Source organism: Lynx rufus, unplaced genomic scaffold (genome assembly GCF_022079265.1).
Source record: "Lynx rufus isolate CCGP_SWC_20201006 ecotype Redwood Valley unplaced genomic scaffold, mLynRuf1.p SCAF_1, whole genome shotgun sequence".
Lineage (NCBI taxonomy): Eukaryota > Metazoa > Chordata > Mammalia > Carnivora > Felidae > Lynx > Lynx rufus.
In genome coordinates this window covers 27,737,531-27,754,995 of record NW_025814823.1, presented here as the reverse complement: position 1 = coordinate 27,754,995, position 17,465 = coordinate 27,737,531, and the positions used below count along the sequence as shown (strand labels likewise).

Below are 17,465 nucleotides of genomic sequence, written 5' to 3'. Positions count from 1 at the left end.
ACACTGGGAGGACTGATGTCTTGTCATGTATGCAAGTGGTATGATTCACTTCTGAGCACCAGTTACTAAGAGGACATCACTTACTAAAGAGATTGAATTCTCAATAGGAATCAAGAAAAACAAACAAAAGAAAAAGTACCTGTTTATATAGTTTTGTTTACTAGCGTTAGAAAGTGCATGCCCTTTACTGCAGTACTCTGGATTTTCTTCTAAGGGTTAATGTCGACAAAAACTGGGGCACCTGGGTGGCTCAGTCGGTTGAGCGTCTGACTTTGGCTCAGGTCATGATCTCACGGTTCGTGAGTTCGAGCCCCGCGTCAGGCTCTGTGCTGCCAGCTCAGGGCCTGGAGCCTGCTTTGGATTCTGTGTCTCCCTCTCTCTCTGCTCCTCCCCTGCTCACACTCTCTCTCTCAAAAGTGAATAAAGATTTAAAAAATATATATATATGGATAAAAACTACTTAAGGATGGTTCAAGTTTCAATAAATTGATTCAATTCACTCCAGTTTGCAGCTCATGGCCCAGATCCTTTCAAGTCCTTGACCCTCATGCTCTGTCTTTTCTTTCTGAGGTTTCAACTTTCTTCTCTTACTCAAAAAGTTATGATGGGTCAGGTCAGGTGCAGCCAAGCTCAGTCAGTATTGGATACACTGAAAAACTTGTGAGGAATACCATAAACTTTCTCTTATAAAACTCACCTCTAAACAGTAGAAAGCACATTGTCTTTTTGACTCCAATAAAATTATGTCCCTGGAGAAAATCTAACTTACGTCACACACACACACACACACACACACACACACACACACACACACAGTTGGTGTTGCTGCCCTCAGCAGAAATGGTCACAGCATTTTATTCATTATAAGACTACCAAATGAGTATTTTCATATAATATGGGAAAGCTCACTATAAACTCTAAAGCCCAATACAAACACACACTGTCTTCAAAAACTGATTGAGAACATAAAATATGTGTGTAAAACCTTGATCAGTTATCTCAAAACTGGTTACTGAGTTTATTGCCCAGAGAGATTTCCTATTAAATTTGTATCTATATTTAACTAGAATCCATAAAAAGAGAAAATAAAGTATAGAAAATAAATAGTCCCCCCCCCAATATTTAGGTATGCAGCAGTATGGAAATACACTTAAAGAATGAGGAACAAGTTTCCTATAACAAGAAAGTAATCCTTTCCACCTCTGATCAAATAACTTGCATTTTTATTGGAGGCCCATTGAAGATGAATTTCTTAGCAACAGGGCCTATTAATGTGACATATCACACTATCTTTAAGATGTTTAAAGCTTTACAATCCAATCAGTCCTCAGAAATAAAGAGAAATGGGGGGGGGGAGAAATAAAGAAAAATAACTGGCTACCACTAACAACCGGTGTTAAAGAAATACACTATTTAGCTTTTTAAAATTTTTTTAACATTTATTTATTTATTATCGAGAGACAGAGAGAAACAGAGCATGAGCATGGGAGGGGCACAGAAAGGAGGAGACCCAGAATCCGAAGCAGGCTCCAGGCTCTGAGCTGTCAGCACAGAGCCCGACACAGGGCTCAAGCTCACAAACCGTGAGATCATGACCTGAGCCGAAGTCGGATGCTTAACCGACTGAGCCACCCAGGCGCCCCTATTTAGTTTTTTTAATAGAAAGAATTTTAAACAGAAAATGAGAAAAACCAATAAGAGACTAAGCTAGTTTATAACCTATTTTATTAAAATAAAAACAAAAACAAAGGTAGCAGTAACCGTTACCCCTTACCTAACAAAATAGCCTAACCAGTGTCTCAGAGTTTTGATGTTTTCTTTTAATTGGAAAAAAAACATATAAATTCACATTTGACATTTTAAAACTATTTTGACTGGATTATGGAAGCACAATAATAATCCAGTCAAAAGAATATGAGTACCCATCCATAGTTCACAGCTCCAGCAGAATTGGGAGCTTCCGTGAACACTTTTTAAAGTCTCAATTACAAAATGAAAGCACCACAATTTAAAACCACACATTAGCAACAGTGGGAAGGTTAAACCTGTAAGTGAAAGCACTCGGTTTTAGAAAAAGAATTTGCTCCTTTAGATCACGAGAGCCTCTACATTAAATACTTTTGAGATCTTCAACCACACTGCAATAAACTAGGATAACCCAAGTGCCCCCAGGAGAATCCTAGAATAAGGACAGATATGGCAGGTATCTATCATATCAGTATACCAATGTGAGTCAGTATACCAGGCCAATATCAGTATGATATTTTACTGGGTGTTAGGAATAAGACAGAGAGTACTTGAAATTTGCTTAGTGGTTCTATTTTAAGCTATTTTCCCCAATATTAGTCAATATAAGATAGTTCTTGTCTGAGCTTTCGTATGAGTATCTCACCATCTGGATGAGTTCAATTATTCTAAAATGGTCTACAAACAGTAAAGGATCATCTCAAAGTATTAAAATGCTTTGTTCCCTGGGAGGCAAATTAAGTATAACCCAAATAAATAGCTTGAGAGCATGATTCTGTTTTCTAGTGTGAATTTATGCCACCTATCCAGAAAAACTGGATTTTGTGTGTGTGTGTGTGTGTGTGTGTGTGCACCCACTCGTGTAACAGTGGGCATCCTCATATACATATAATACCCAATAATATAAAGATTAAAAAGGTAATACAGGTTCTAAAACACATTCAATATAACTATAGTGATGTCTTAAAACAACTGCAGAAACTTTATAAGTAATTGTTTTAACCAAAGATGCTAATTTTATTAGCCATTTATACCTCTTGTGTTCAGCCTGGTGGGTTCTGGTTCTCTCTTCCTCCTGTTGCTGCCAGTTAAATTCCAGTAATTCACTCTAAGAACAATAAAAGTTTTAAAATAAGGCTTTCGAGTAACATGGTTGTACAGAAGATACCCAAATCAATTACATATTTAACCTTAGCTGGTATAATATTTCATTTTTGAAACTTTTACTTAAGTACCATTTCCATGTGAATTTTCTTACATAAGTAGGTAGCAAAAATGATTGTGCCTCAGTCAAACAATAGCTCTGTGAGTGTAAAATCGTAAGATTAAAAAGCCAGTGTGCATGCTCAAGATATTAGACTAATAGGTGCAACATACACAGAGGAAAATGCAATGTGAGTCAAACTCACCTGTGTCTTACAAAGAAAAATCAAATTAGTTCTTGAAGAAACGCCACACAGTACTATTTCCGGGTATTTCTCTAGCATTTCTTTCCCCCCAAATTTATAGTAACTTGCAAATAAATGTTGGACTCAATTTTGTAGTACAATTCCATTGGTAAAACATCCTTCATCCTGGAAAATAACCAACTTACCGATTATTGACTCGTTACTTCTAATACCAGCCGAACTCAGGACTCCCTGGAGGGGTACTTTGCTTCAGGTAGGAGATCATGTTACTACAACTAGATCTCTGCTTTTGACATTCCAATTATTCTCTTAGAAGAGGCAACTTCCAAACTTTGTTACTCTGTTTCTGATATTAAACCAAAGAACTAGGTGCCAGGATTTCTCCAGTACTCAACTGCCTTCCTTGAGGCAGACTGATTTTTAACCTCTTCTCAAAAACAGAAAAAGGCAAAGGGAAGAGCGTTATCAGGACCGTGTCATAAATTAATGCCTGAGTCAGAGAATTTTCTGGTAGAGAAAATACTGACACGTCTTGATAAAAACATACCAACACATGTATTTTTTAACCCTAAAACTTCCTTAATTAAAAGTATAAAGTAAATCCAAAGTCCAGACTGACATTTTGTATTTTTTTTAACTTTATTCAAAGGCCTTCTGACATGCTATAGTCCTCAAAATAAAGAGACTGGTTTTATATACTGTGATATTCCACATATATTACTTGTCAATCCATAAAGCACACTATTTAATTCTAATTCCTATCTAGCACCATCAACAAGGGAAAAAGAGTTTTCTAAATAACTGAATAATATTCACTCAACTATTCTATAGGCATTTATGCAAGCCTTGTGCTAGAGACTCACTTTTCTACAATGGCATGAAGTCATTTATTTCATTTTATTTTTTGTCACTATAATACATGTACCTAGTTTTAAAAGTCTACCAAGCAACGTGCTAGTTATTAATACTACCAAGGCTTATACAAAAATAAAAGGGGGCACATGGGTGGCTCAGTCAGATAAGTGACCCACTAATTTTGACTCAGGTCATGATCTCACAGTTCTTGAGTTCAAGCCCCGCATTGGGTGCTGCACTGGCAGCCCAGAGCCTGCTTAGGATTCTCTCTCTCCCCCTGCTGTCTCTGCCACTCCCCCACACACCCTGTCTCTGTCTCTCTTAAAATAAATGAATAAACTTAAAAAAAAAAAAAAAGAAGAAGCTCCTGTCCTCCCCATCAACCACAGAATCACTTTCTTTCTTTCTCTTTTTTTTTTTTAACATTTATTTATTTTTGAGAGACAGACTGAGGCAGAGTGCGAGTGCAGGAGGGGCAGAGGGGGGTGGCGCACAGAATCCGAAGCAGGCTCCAGGCTCTGAGCTGTCAGCACAGAGTCCGATGTGGGGCTCAAACCCACAGACCACGAGACTGTGATCTGAGCCGGAGTCAGACGCTAAACCAACTGAGCCTCCCCGGCGCCCCTCCCACAGAATCACTTTCAATTCCTGTGTGTCGTTTCACCTCTCAATTGCCTCCTTCTTAATAGCATGCAAAGTCTTCTGTGTCTTAACTTTTAAAAAACATATTATCTTTTGACTTCCTGCTATGGGAGAAGATTTATGTCTCTATTACTACCCCCATCCCAGTCCCAACTTCCCCTCCCAAGTACATCACCTTCCTCAGCCCTCATCTTTACCACGTTTTCCAACATTCACTGTGGCAAGGGAGGGGCTCCTGGGGTCCTACAGGTCCTCATTTAGACTTCCAATTCATCATCATCTTTTCAACCCCAGCTCTGGACGCACCAGGTGCCTCCAATTCCAGAATGGCACTGGGACTGCTTCAACTGGCACCTCACTACATCTTGCAAATGAGTTTTGGCTTTTTCTGCTCTACTTTTCAGCTCCCGAAATTCTGCCGATTTCTTTTCTTTGCTGCAATTGCGGGCCTGTTTTTTGTTTTTGTTTTTGTTTTTGTTTTTGTTTTTGCTCTTCCTGGCTTATGGCTTTAATTTTTTTTTTTTCCTTTATCATCTTTTCGATGGGATTTGGGGAGAGGGGGACTGGAGGTAAGCAAATGAAAAGTTTTTCAAGGAACAATGCTTAACCAGGACTTAACATTTTCAGACAAAAATGTTACCAGAATTCTGTTATTTGTTCCTTACAGTAACTCCCAAAGGTAGGCAGAAAAATAAGGTATTATCTGATGAGTGAATGAATTGAGTGCAGATTATGCTCGTTTTACAGATGAGGGAACACGATCAGAAACTCAGTTTAACTTATCAAGAGCTAAATGGCTCATTAGTAGCAAAAGAAAGACTAAAGTTTAGGCTTTTTTTGTATCTAGTGTCTCTTGCAAGATGCATCCAAAACAGGAAGTTAAGATTAAGGATAACTCGTCAGTAGTTCATCACACTCAAGTATAAACGCCACATCCAGAAATATAGCACCCACTGACACTCAAAAGTTCTAACAGAGCATATCCAGCCTAAATCAAAATCCCTCTTGCCAAAGGATGCTAACTCTTCTCACATGCATTTCTCCAGCAAGCAACTTCTGATATCCAGCCCATCCTAAGTTTAATAACATGAATTCTGAACAAATTAAATTCTCATCAGCTCGAAACAGGAGACAAAAACTATACAAGGCATATATTCTGAGTATATGTGAATGCTATTATGCATTGCTTTAAAATATTTTTTCAGCCTTGGCAAAATGATTCTGAAATTCATCTGGAAAAAAGCTAATAGGCAATCATACCATGAAAAACAGAAAAGAAAGGAGAGAGATCAGCTTCGCCAGATATGAAAACATATCATGAAACTGCGGCAATTAAAACAATCTGACTGAGGCCAGAAACCCGTGGAAATGTAGTTTACCATAAAGTTGTATGCTAAATGCATGCAGGAGAGCCAATTCAACGAATGACAAGGAACTAGCCAACTGTTGTGAGAAAAATTAAAACTAGATTTTTAAAATATCAAAATAAATTGTATAGACGTCTAACACTTGAACTTAGAAGATGGAGCCACAGAGTCTTTAAAGGAGGCAGAGGTAAATTTATTTATAAATGTGGAACAAGGAAGTTTCTGAAATCATCAAGGAAAATGATTGATAAATGTGGTTGCATAAACACTTCAAAGCTGCCACTGGGAAAAATTCCACAAACAAAATTAGGAAACAAACAAAAAATTTTTATAACCCATGTAGGCTAATTCAATTCTTCTTTCATTCACTCAACAACACCTGAATGCTTATCATGAGCCAGGTGTGCATCTATGTGATGGGGATACAATAATGAACAAGACAGATGAGATCCATGATTAAGAGTCTCTACTCTAGAAAAAGAGAAACCCACAAACAAGTGGGAAATATATCCAGTTGTAATCCTATGCAGAGGATTAAACACTGAGGTGAGACTCAGTTACAATTTTAGATCAAGGCTCAAGAAAGGTCTGAGGAGGTTGATAAGACTTCATCTAAACTAATGAGAAAAAACAAAAACAAAAACAAAAAACAACCAAACAGAAAAAGAACCAAAGGATGGGAAGAGAATATTCACAAATGAAGTACAGATTGCTTATAAATTCAAAATGGTCCTCATCCTCACACACAATCCAAGAGATATCGAACAAGGAGAGAAAACTTTTCTATCATACTGGCAAAAACTAGAAAAGATTGACAGGGAATCAAGTACACTCAAGCACTTTGGTGGTACATCTAAATTAGTGAAAACCAATTTAGTTTTTGAAGGACAATTTAGCAACAACAATCAACATGGAAAACATGCACATCCTTTGCAGAACTGTTCAAAGATATACGTACAGGGATAGTCACAGTTGTATTACTGAAACAGTAAAAGTTCAAGAGAAAGTCTCTGCCCATTAATAAGGAACTGGACCAGAAAGTTAAACCATCTACATAATGTAATACTATGCAGGAGATACAAAGAATAAGGTAGATGGGAGAGAAGGAGAGGTACCTATGGAGGGATCTCTAAGATACATTAAGTAATAAAAGGTTTAGAGAACAAACTGATGGTTGCCAGAGCGGAGGGGTTTGGGGTTGGGCAAAATGGGTGAAGGCTCCCGGTTATGGAATGAACAAGTCATGGGAATAAAAAGTACAACATAAAAATACAGTCAATGATATATTTTTAAATTTTTTTAATGTTTATTTATTTTTGAGAGACAGAGAGAGACAGAGCGTGAGCAGGGGAGGGGCAGAGAGAGAGAGGGAGACACAGAATCCAAAGCAGGCTCCGGGCTCCGAGTTGTCAGCACAGAGCCCGACGCGGGGCTTGAACTCACACGCCGCGAGATCATGACCTGAGCCGAAGTCGGACGCTTAACCAACTGAGACACCCAGGCGCCCCCAGTCAATGATATTTTAATAGTGATGTATTGGGACAGAGGGTAGCCACACTTGTAATGTATAACGTACAACATTATAAACTTATCAATTTACTAAGTTGTGCACCTAAAACTAATGTAACATTGTGTGTCAAGTACTCAAAATTTTTTATGGGACAAATAAATAAAATAAATAGAAAAAAAGGTAGGTTCAGAGCACTTTTCTTGGGACTGTTCCGCGTAAATAGAAAAGATATACATATATCATTTCAACTTTTATCTATAGATGTGTATCATATTTAAAACAATTTTATAAAAAAAACATACACCAAAATGTTAACTGTGATTATCGCTGGGGAGAGAAGCGTGGAGTGCATGGGCAGGGTAGGAAGCTTTAACATCGTATATAATTTTTGCTTTCTGACTTTTAATCCATGTGCATATATTACTTTCTCATACCAACCACAGAGGTTTATCTGTGTGGGAGACCATTTCCGGTTCTGTAGGTTTTCCTCTATTTAAAAATCCTAATGAGGGCCACCTGAGCAGTTCAGTCAGTTGAGTCCAACTTTGGCTCAGGTCATGATCTCGTGGTTTGTGGGTTCGAGCCCCACATCGGGCTGTGCACTCCTTGGCATTCTCTCTCTTCTCTCTCTCTCTGCCCTTCCCGCAGCTCTCTCCCTAAAAATAAATAAATGAACTTTAAAAAGAATCCTCATCAATTCATACAGTTTTTAATACATGAAGGTGCAAAAAAGGAAAAACACTACATTACGAAGCCAAGAACTGCCAGGCAGGAAGAAAAGAGGACGGGAAGAGAGTGACATGCATCATCCTATGACAGAGCAAGGCCAGGGAGAGGAGAAAACCCAGAGCAGGCGGGAAACCAGGGCAGAGCTGATGAGGCATCACCATGCAAGAACATTGCTCCAGATGGCAGCGGGGAGGCTCTGGCGTCACCACACTCAGGGTTATCATTCTATATCTAGCAAAGCGTATTTACTAGGAAGAGGCTGGTTCTCCTTTGGTACCACGAAGGATAATTTCGACTAATTCATTTGTTCTGCTGAATTGATAGCCACTGCAGATGCATCTGCATGCCTTATAAACACATCCTTGGCTCATTTACTGGCTTCTCATACAGAAGTGCAATATCTAGTTGGACAGATACAAATAAGTGGTTCTTGTTCCAAGGGCTGAGCTTTGGACGTTAAGGAAATCAAAATGCTTTAAGCAGGAGGAATGTGACACACGGCATCTGAGACGCTGTCAAGTCCTGTCCCGCTCCACACCGATTTGCTAAGCAGCGAGCATTTTCCAGACACCCGGATTCATGCTGAAGGTACAGATGCAAACAGACACAGCTCCACCCTGAAGGACACCAAAGTGCAGTGAGGGAGACAGACCCAGAAGCAACGATGAGACAGAGCCCAAAGAAATGTATTGCTGAACACCAGTTCAAGCAATAGGGCCTGGGGCTACACAGGAAGGGATGCCGAGAAACAAGGAGTAAATGGTGCTGGGTGTGGCTCAACAATGCAAGCATGTCGTGAAGACTCCCAGAGGAAAGAGACCATGTCTCCCCACGCTTCCCACGTCTCCCTACGTTAACAGAGCTCCACGTTAAGAGGGCACTAAAGAAATAGGATAAATAAAATACCATTTTGGAGATGCTAACAGCAGAATCTGCTGTGAACATTGGCCAAAGTGGTGGGAGGAAATTCAGACAACACAGCCATCCATGCCTCTCCCTTTGCTCACGCTTCCGGGGTGTGTGTTGGGCGGGGGGGGGGGGGGGGTGTTGCTCTCGCCAGAGGATGGGCTACAGGGCTGGGGAGCTCTAAGGATCAGTGCCGGGGCCCAAGCTAACAGCAATAAGTAGAGGGCTCACCACTTCCTGCCAGAGGTTGTAGAAATCACTTCTCTGTGGTCCATTGAACCAAAGGGTCAACCACACAACAGCTAGGTGTGTGCAAGTTGGACGCTGGAGAAACCTGATGAGGCCAGAAGGACAGGGATACTCCAGAGGAAGGCTCTTGTGCAGTAACTTAAGACGAAGATAGGGTCATTTTGAAATCATGTCTGAATCCCAGTGAGGCGCGTTCCGACATGGTTCAGCTTGACCGCTTTATGTAAACATTGAAGTGCCATCGCCTGGCCAGGACAAACTTTTCCCAGGAGAGGATGTTCTCTCAACTCAAGAGGAAGAGGACAGTGGAAGCAGGAGAGGTGATGTCATGAATGTTAAAGAGCCCCTTCCTTTGAATGTTTTTTAATAGAAGAGACAGAGCTCCAGGGGGAGGGGGCAGTTCAGAGAACTCCTGCTTTTGGGGCCCCCCACGGGAATACCTTTGCCCAGAAGGGCAAAGATGGCCTTCACTGGGGAACAAAGTGGAAACTACTTCAAGAAATTAAGAGGAGATAACCAAATCAGAGGAAGTAAATATTAAGGGGTAAAGTAGGGGAGTCAAAAAATAGCAATAATGTGCATTCCCCTTTTACCTATTATTGTTAGTTCTAGCATTTTAATCTAAAGACATATGGACTTCCAGCTACTAGTAATCATTGAATCACACAGCTCTCTCTCAGCCCAGAAATATTGCCTGTCAACTTTCTTCTTTTAAAAAAATATTTCTCATAAAAGTTACTTATTCATTGTAGAAAGCATAGAAAGTACAGAAGCGATAAAGCCAGACATAATAATCACTCATAAAATCTCTCTACTGATAACATGTCAGTGTATTTCCTTCATCTCTTGATTTATATACACAGATTATAACTTCCTATCAGCACCCCAGGTCGCATTATCACGTGCTTATCACGTGCCAGGCATTAAGATAAACTTTCTACAAGCTTTCTCTCCGCTGACCCTAGAAACAGTATCACGGGGCAAATAACTCTCGTACATAATAAAGCTTAGGGGGATGAAATAATCTGCACAAAGTACAAGAAGAAGAGGCAGTCTTCAAAATTCACCCAGAGTCTATTTTTAATAAAACTTATTTGTTTCATTTTTATATGGGTGATCACATTCCCATGTCATTTAAACACAGCAGTTGCGGGAGGGGAAGGAAAAAAAAAAAGAGGTTAGAGTGGAAGAGAGCCAAAGCATAAGAGACTCTTAACTGAGAACAAACTGAGGGTTGATGGGGGGTGAGAGGGAGGGGAGGGTAGGTGATGGGCATTGAAGAGGGCACCTTGTGGGATGAGCACTGGGTGTTGTATGGAAACCAATTTGACAATAAACTTCATATATTGAAAAAAAATTTTTTTTAATTTAAAAAAATTAAAAAAAAAAAACCACAGCAGTTGCGCCGTGGTATTCCGAACGTCAAAGTCCTCAAATCCTCTCTTACCTCTTGAGCAAATGGTTTCAAACTTTCCAGTAATATCATTTTGAAAATAAACAACACTGTATGTACACCTTGCGTTTATCTCTGACCTCTGATTATTTCCACAGAACAAACTTACACCTTTTATACCTAATACTTTCACATTTAGGAAACTATAATTTGATATTGTCAAAGAGCCCTTCAGTTCACCTCTTATGCACAGCAGTACAAGGGAGTTTCAGATATTTTTAAACAGCTAATACCTTAAGCTCTCCTTGCCCCAGCACACACACAAATTATTATCCATATTCTGTAAAGCTTCTTGTTTAGTCTTGTGATTATTCTCATGGTTGAAATGTAGAAACAGTCTTTTCAAACCACCTCATTCCCCTGAAAATTTTATTGGAGTTGCACTAACCTCACAAATTAACTTGAACAGAACTATAGTTATGACAATATTGAATTTTACCACTCGGAACCATCACCCATCTCTATATTATTCAAACTGACATGATCATAGGAAAGTTCTGGGGTTTTTTCTTGGCTTACTCACTTTTTTTTTTTGGAAGGGAGGGAATGGAGTAATTTCTTTACATAGTTGCTTTTTGATAAGGACTTTTTATTCTATTTTCTAATTAATGTTTGCTGCTATTTGAGAAAGTTGTTGATTCCTCTATTTTATAACCAATTCTTTTATTTCATTTGCTCTAATCATTTTTCAGTAGACTCTCTTAGGCTGTACAGGCAAATTGCTCTCACCCAAAAATAAGAACTTATTTCCAATAATGAGAAAAGGTCCGTTTTGTATTTTTGCCTTATCAAGTTAGCTAAAACAATTCCCAAACTTTGTTCCATGCTATGTTAAGAGTTTTCAGCTTTAAAAAAATTTTTTTTCCATCAAATAACTTTAACCCATGAAGCACTAGGTTAGAATTTCCAGAACAATACTGGTTGGTAGTAGGTGTTGCAGATATCCTGATACTGTTTAGTGCTCTAATATTTCACCATTGAATTAATGTTGGTTATTGGTTTGGAAAACTATATGTAGGTTAACACAATCTTTTAAATATCTAGTTCATGATAATTGTTTTTTTGTTGTTAATTAGTAGTAAAGATTAAAATTTATCAATGCATTTTTTGTTGTTGTTGCTAAAATCCAATGGATTTTCTTTCATAACCTACCCTACCGGAGGGAAAAGATATAAAAAGTTATAACATATAGCTAGTCATCTTTATGTTCTTAGAATAAACCTTACTTTGCCTTGGTAAATGATCTAAGAGAAAAAAATATCATTAAAGTTTTCTTTCAAATGTTAATTTCTACAAGTTTCCATGTTTGTGCTCCCTTTATCAGGCTGTGACATATAGAGATTCGAGTTCAATATTAATTCTACATTAATCTCTTTCCTTACTCAAAAACCATTTGTAAAGCATAGGAAAAAAAACCCTGTTCCTTGAAAATTCCAATGAACTTGCCTGTAAAATTTTCCAAGTTTAGCTTGTTGAGGGAGAGTAATTCTCATAAAACTTTACAAATCACATGCATCTGCAATTGTCTTTATGTATTTTAACTCTGAGTCATTTTAGAGTTTTATATTTTCCTATAAAATCTTTCACTTAATCCACATATTCAAATTATTAGCATAGCATTATCTCTAGTAATATAAGCTTAATCTTTTCCAAATGTACGGTCCTGGCTCCTCATTTCTAATGTTGCGTATTTGCATTTTTACTCATCTCTTCTTGATTGGACTTGCCATAGATTTGTTCATTTTGTGACCTTATCAAAAAATAAACTGTTGGATTTTTATAACAGCTGTTTCTTGAAGTTGTTATTAATTTATGTTTCTTATCTTAATTACTTCCTTCAGTGTCGTTTATTGTTCTTGTTCTAAATTCTTAGATTGGGTGCTTAATTCATTTCTTTTTTAGTACTGATTGGATTTAAAAGTTACGATTTTTCCTTTTTGAGTACAACATCTCAAAATACAACTTTGCAAGCACGCCCCATAAAATGCTCTCATAATTTTTTGATATATTCTACAATAATTTTCTCTGCCACCCAATTATTTCAGTGTTTTCTTACTTTTCGGCTTGTTTTTACTTTCCAAATGGCTACATAGAAGTCAATAAACATGCAAAATAGGTACGTGCAACTGGCCTATCAGAAGTTTAAGTTCCTGAATGGTAGGAAGGAGGCAGGATAACTTACACAGGGAAACAAGTGTGTAGGATAAACTGGACTGAGTTAGCTGTGCTTCTGAAAGAGCTCCAGGAGGGAATACTGAGGTGGTCATTAAGAGGATGAGTTGGAGAAGTGCAGTGAGAGCAGCTGGGAACTGGGCCCTTTCTCCTCCCACACTTGCACTACACAGGAGACAGCATGGACATGGCCCACTGGCTAACCAGTGAATAGAGGAGGGGTGTCCGGGCTCAGAGAAATGGGATGATGTCCCTGACGCCTACTGACTGTAGGAGGAAAAGAGGCTACTCCTCCCAGAAGCTGAGCTCCCACATACCCCACTTGACAGCACGCCCAAAGAAAGAAGATAACCAAGAATCGTACATTTAAGAAAGAAAACCACAGGAGATAAAACTTAAAATGGAAAGGAAAAGAGTACAGCTAAAATAGTAAATCGAAAACTTCAATGTTGGTGTAATTACCCTCAATGAAGAGACTAGAAAGAATATGGCACTGTTAAAACATAACATGGTCATGAACAAATCAGCAATCTTGGTAAAGAAACAAATTCAATACATGTGCCAAATAAGCAGAATGGAAACTTATGAAATAAATTAGTGAGCTGGATGATCTAATCAAAGATTTCTCCCAGAACACAATGAAAAAGGCCAAACGGACAGAAAGTATCAGGAAAACAATTAAGAGATATAAAGAACAGATTTCCAAAATCCATTTGATACACATCCCAATAATAAAGAACAGAGACGATATAGTAGAATAAACATAAGAGAAATTTCCCTAAAGTGAGATATATATTTTGAAATTAAATGGGTCAAAGGTCATACAAGATTAAAAATAAAAACACTGAGGTGGAGGGGCCAAGATAGCAGAACATCATGGAAGGTTTTTTTTTGCGCCTCTCATCCCTGAAATACAGCCAGATCAACACTAAACCATCCTGCACACCTAGAAAACTGATTAGAGGATAAACACAACAACCCGCACAACCTGAACCACAGAACTCTGCAGGTACCAGCAGCATGGAGAGGTGAACCAGGGGAGACAGCTGCAGAGGGCAGGGACCTGTTTTTGCTTGCAGAGAGAGGACAGAGAGAGGGGAGAGCATGGAAAGCACCCCCCTCGCCACCCCCCGCCCCTCACCCGAAAGCAGCTAGAGAGAAAAGAAAGAATACACAAGGGACTGGAAAAAAAAAGGGAGAAAGGAGAAAGGAGTTTAAATCCCATTAAGACTCTATAAACAGGGAGTGCAGAGTCTGAAACTCTGCAGCTCGATACTGGTGGTGCTCTGGTGGGAAGGGCAAATCTCCAGGAGCAGAGAGCCAGGTCCGAGGGGTCCTCAGGCCACACGGGCAGAGGCAGTTGCCCTGCTGGGAGGGTATCTGGTAGAGGCTATTCAGCATCCTCACAGGCAAAGGTCCCAGTGAACCCCAGAGAACAGCCACATTACCTGGAGATGGAACAAGGACATTAAGGGGGAAACCTGGCACCAGATGTGTGTTGAGATTTTCCATAACCCCCGAAATGCCGCTGCTACATGATCGTGGAACTTTTTCTTGAGTGGGCTAGCACCCAGCCGCAGTCTCTGGACATCAGCAGCGCGGTCTCCCAAATGTTCCTGGGGGTTGGCTGGTACTCGGCTATTGCTTAGTGAGACCCTCCCATAGAGGGACTGAGCACGTCAAAGCCACAGTCCCTCAGAGGTGAGGGGTTGGGAAACTCAGCCGCAGCTGAAATAAAACTTAGGAGGGAAGTGCCGCCTGGCAGCCTAACAGATTGGTCACAGACAGTGTAGAAGCGGGGAGTGGATGGAAGCCAGAGACAAAAGAGCATGATTGCTGGTTGGGGAGAGCAAAGAGTTCTAATACTAGAGACTGGGTAGCTGGGTGATGCCATTTTCCCCCTCCCACACATGCGCATACACATCTTACAGGTGCCACAACAATCCACCCCAGTAAGCTGAGCAGCACCATCTAGTGGAGAATGGAGCCATTACACTAAGCCCTGCCCAACTTGGCCAATCTTGCTCTTCAGGAACAACACAAGTCTCTCCACCCTGCTTAGTTTATGGACTACAAAGTGCTTCATAGTTCGACTTCTACGGGAAATTGATGTCATTTCAATTGTACTTCAGTTTGTTTGCTGGTCCATCTATTCAATTTTTTTTTCTTTTCTTTTCTTATACTTGAATACAGAAAGAGAAAAAATTTATTTTTTATTTCCATTTCTACTAAAAATATTTTTCTTTAATTTTTTTTCCACTAAATGTTTTCCTTTTTTGTAAATATTTCAAATTCTATTTTTATACTGCCACAATTTCATTTTATTCTATTACATTGTATTCATTTTTTCAAATTTTCAAACATTTTCCTTTTTTTTTCTTTTCTTATCTTTCCCTTTATTCTCTAATCTATCAAGCTCCTTTCAACAACCAGACCATAACACACCTAAGATCAAGCATCCTTTATTTGATTTATTTTGTGTTGTTTTTAATTTTTTAATTTTAAATTTTTTTTACCTTATTAATTCCTTTTCTTCCTTCAAAATGACAAAATGAAGGAATTCACTCCAAAAAAAAGAATAGGAAGAAGCAATGACAGCCAAGGACTTAATCAACACAGATACAAGCAAGATGTCTGAAACAGAATTTAGAATCACAATAATAAGAATACTAGCTGGGGTTGAAAACAGATTAGAATCCCTTTCTGTGGAGATAAAAGAAGTAAAAGCTAATCAAGATGAAATAAAATATGCTATAACTGAGCTGCAATCTCCATGGATGCTGCAGCGGCAAGGATGGATAAGGCAGAGCAGCGAATCAGTGATATAGAGGACAAACTCATGGAGAACAATAAAGCAGAAAAAAAGAGGGAGACTAAGGCAAAACAGCATGATTTAAGAATTAGAGAAATCAGTGACATTAAAAAGGAACAACATCAGAATCATAGGAGCCCCAGAAAATGAAGAGAGAGAAAAAGGGGTAGAAGGGAAAATCATAGAGGAAAATTTTCCTAACCTGGGTAAAGACACAGACATCAAAATCCAGGAAGCACAGAGGACTCCCATTAGATCCAACAAAAACCAAACATCAACAAGGCATATCACTGGCAAATTCACAAAATACTCAGTCAAGGAAAGAATCATGAAAGCAGCAAGGGAAAAACAGTCCTTAACCTACAAGGGAAGACAGATGAGGTTCAGAGCAGGCCTATCCACAGAAACCTGGCAGGCCAGAAAGGAGTGGCAGGATATACTCAAATGTGCTGAATCAGAAAAATATGCAGCCAAGAATTCTTTACCCAGCAAGGCTGTCATTCAAAATAGAGGGGGAGATTAAATGTTTCCCAGACAAACAAAAATTAAAGGAGTTCGTAGCCACTAAACCAGCCCTGCAAGAGATGTTAAGGGGGACTCTCTGAAGGGAGAAAAGACTGGGGGGGGGGGGGGACGGTGGGAAGCAACAAAGACTAGAAAGGACCAGAGACCACCACCAGAAACTCCAACTCTACAGGCAACATAATGGCAATAAATTCATATCTTTCAGTACTCACTCTAAATGTCAATGGACTAAATGTTCCAATCAAAAGACACAGGGTAACAGAATGGATAAGGAAACAAGATCCATTTATGTGCTGTTTACAAGAGACCCACTTTAGACCTAAAGACACCTTCAGATTGAAAGTAAGGGGATGAAGAACCATCTATCATGCTAATGGTCACCAAAAGAAAGCCAGACTAGCCGTACTTATATCAGACAATCTAGACTTTAAAATAAAGACTGTAAAAAGAGATGAAGAAGGGCAATATATCATAATTAAGGGGTCTATACTCCAAGAAGACCTAACAATTGTAAACATTTATGCTCCAAATGTGTGAAAGCACCCAAATATATAATTAATCACAAACGTAAAGAAACTCATTGATAATAATACCATCATAGTAGGGGACTTCAACACCCCCCTTACAACAATGGACAAATCATCTAAACAGAAAATCAACAAGGAAACAATGGCTTTGAATGACACACTGGGCCAGATGGACTTAACAGATATGTTCAGAACTCTTCTTCCTAAAGCAGTGGAATACACATTCTTCTCCAGTGCCCTTGGAACATTCTCCAGAATAGATCACATACTGGGACACAAAGCAGCCCTCAACAAGTACAAAAAGATTGAGATCATACCATGCATATTTTCAGACCACAATGCTATGAAACTCAAAATCAACCACAAGAAAAAGTGTGGAAAGGTAACAAATACTTGGCAACTAAAGACCAACCTACTAAGAAATGAATGGTCTAACCAAGAAGTTAAAGAAGAAATGAAAAAGTACATAGACCCAATTAAAATGATAACACCACAGCCCAAAACCTCTGGGACACAGCAAAGGCAGTTATAAGAGGGAAGTTTTGGGGCGCCTGGGTGGCGCA

The 17,465-nt window shown here is 39.1% G+C and overlaps 1 protein-coding gene across 3 annotated transcripts in view; it reads right to left on the bottom strand.

The window, feature by feature from the left end:
- Nucleotides 1-17,465, bottom strand: part of EPSTI1 (epithelial stromal interaction 1) — a 98,893-nt gene that overhangs the window by 10,298 nt on the left and 71,130 nt on the right. For all 3 annotated transcript variants that reach the window (XM_047080200.1, XM_047080184.1, XM_047080192.1), the window contains one exon: nucleotides 2,781-2,854. In XM_047080200.1, the coding sequence (XP_046936156.1) occupies nucleotides 2,781-2,854 (74 nt within the window). The remainder of the gene's footprint in view (nucleotides 1-2,780; nucleotides 2,855-17,465) is intronic.